Below are 1245 nucleotides of genomic sequence, written 5' to 3'. Positions count from 1 at the left end.
CCGAGGGTGGCGGGGGCCCTGCAAGGACACTACACTCCGGGGCACCATGGCCCCGTCGGTCGCAGGGGGACGGCAGCGACCACGTGCTCGAGGTCAAGGTCACGGGTCGGACAACGGAATCACGTCCACCCACTTCACCCTGGACGCCAAGGAGGCCGGGGCCCCCCACGATTCGACCGTGAGCAGTGACGTGCCTGCGTCAGAGACACGGGAAGGGGGGCCCTGGGAATACTGGGGGTGGGAGGCTCACACCTGTCCTGTCCCTTCGTCACTGGGATGTACTACAACAGGTTTGAAGAAAGGCAGAATCTTGCCGCGCAGCAACATGGCTGGCGCTGGAGGGGACGAAGCTCGGGGAACTAAGGCCCCAGTGAGTCCCCAGGACTCCCTCGCGGGGGCCCGGGGCCACGAGGAGAGGCTCAGACAGACCGAGCCGACACCCCAGAAAGCCGCCTGCAGAGCGGACGCCCCGGAGGGCCGCTGGGGTCACGCCCTCCTCCGGGAGGCTGCGCTCTCATCCCTGGTCAGGGCCTGGCTTTCTCTCTCGAGGGGACCCCAGAGCCCTGCGGTCATTTCTGGGTTCCCCCACCCCAAAGCTCGGCCAGGGCAGCCCAGCCGGGCCAGCACCTCACTCACTTCTCACCTCTCCCCCTGCAGGGGAGGGGGCGGGCAGCGTCTGGGCTTGCCTTCCCTCTCCCCCAGCGCCCTTTCCCGGTGGGTGTGGGGGCGGGGGGCAGAGGGGGAGGGGCCTGCACCCCAACGGCACGCTCAGGCCCCACCCGCCGCACCGGGGCTCCCCGTGACCCAGAAGTGAACGGCCGTCCCCCAACACGGGCCCAAGCGAGCGCCAAGGTCCGCCCCCCCCCGGGCAGCGGGTCCCCCCACGGGCGGCTGGGTCACCTGGATCTTGTCCAGGACGCCGGTGCTGTCCATGCGACTGGCCACGTTCACCGTGTTCCCCCAGATGTCGTACTGCGGCTTCTGCGCGCCGATGACGCCGGCGATGACGGGGCCGTGGTTGATGCCTGCGCACAGCAGGGCGGGTTAGCGGCCAGCGGCAGCGGCTGTCCAACCAGGGAAGCTGCTCGGGTCATTCTCCGCCCTCCCTCGCGGCGGCCTGGCCCGCAGGCAGAGAGCAAGAACCCCTCTCGCTGGGCACCTCCCAGAGTTAAGGTGTCTGCACCTCCCCCCCCCCAGACCGGCGGGTGCTGGAACGGCCAGTCGGCGTTATCCCGGAGGGCCGCA

The 1245-nt window shown here is 70.0% G+C and overlaps 1 protein-coding gene across 1 annotated transcript in view; it reads right to left on the bottom strand.

Annotated features, from left to right (window-relative positions):
• ADCY2 (adenylate cyclase 2 (brain)) overlaps positions 1 to 1245 on the bottom strand; it is a 64962-nt gene that overhangs the window by 2159 nt on the left and 61558 nt on the right. Inside the window, exon 17 of the mRNA XM_012721740.1 lies at positions 886 to 1041. Within this exon, the coding sequence (XP_012577194.1) occupies positions 886 to 1041 (156 nt within the window). The remainder of the gene's footprint in view (positions 1 to 885; positions 1042 to 1245) is intronic.

Source organism: Condylura cristata, unplaced genomic scaffold (assembly GCF_000260355.1).
Source record: "Condylura cristata isolate star-nosed mole 26May11 unplaced genomic scaffold, ConCri1.0 scaffold00007, whole genome shotgun sequence".
Taxonomy (NCBI): Eukaryota; Metazoa; Chordata; class Mammalia; order Eulipotyphla; family Talpidae; genus Condylura; species Condylura cristata.
Note: the sequence above shows the minus strand (reverse complement) of the source record. Positions and strands in the feature narration are given on the sequence as shown.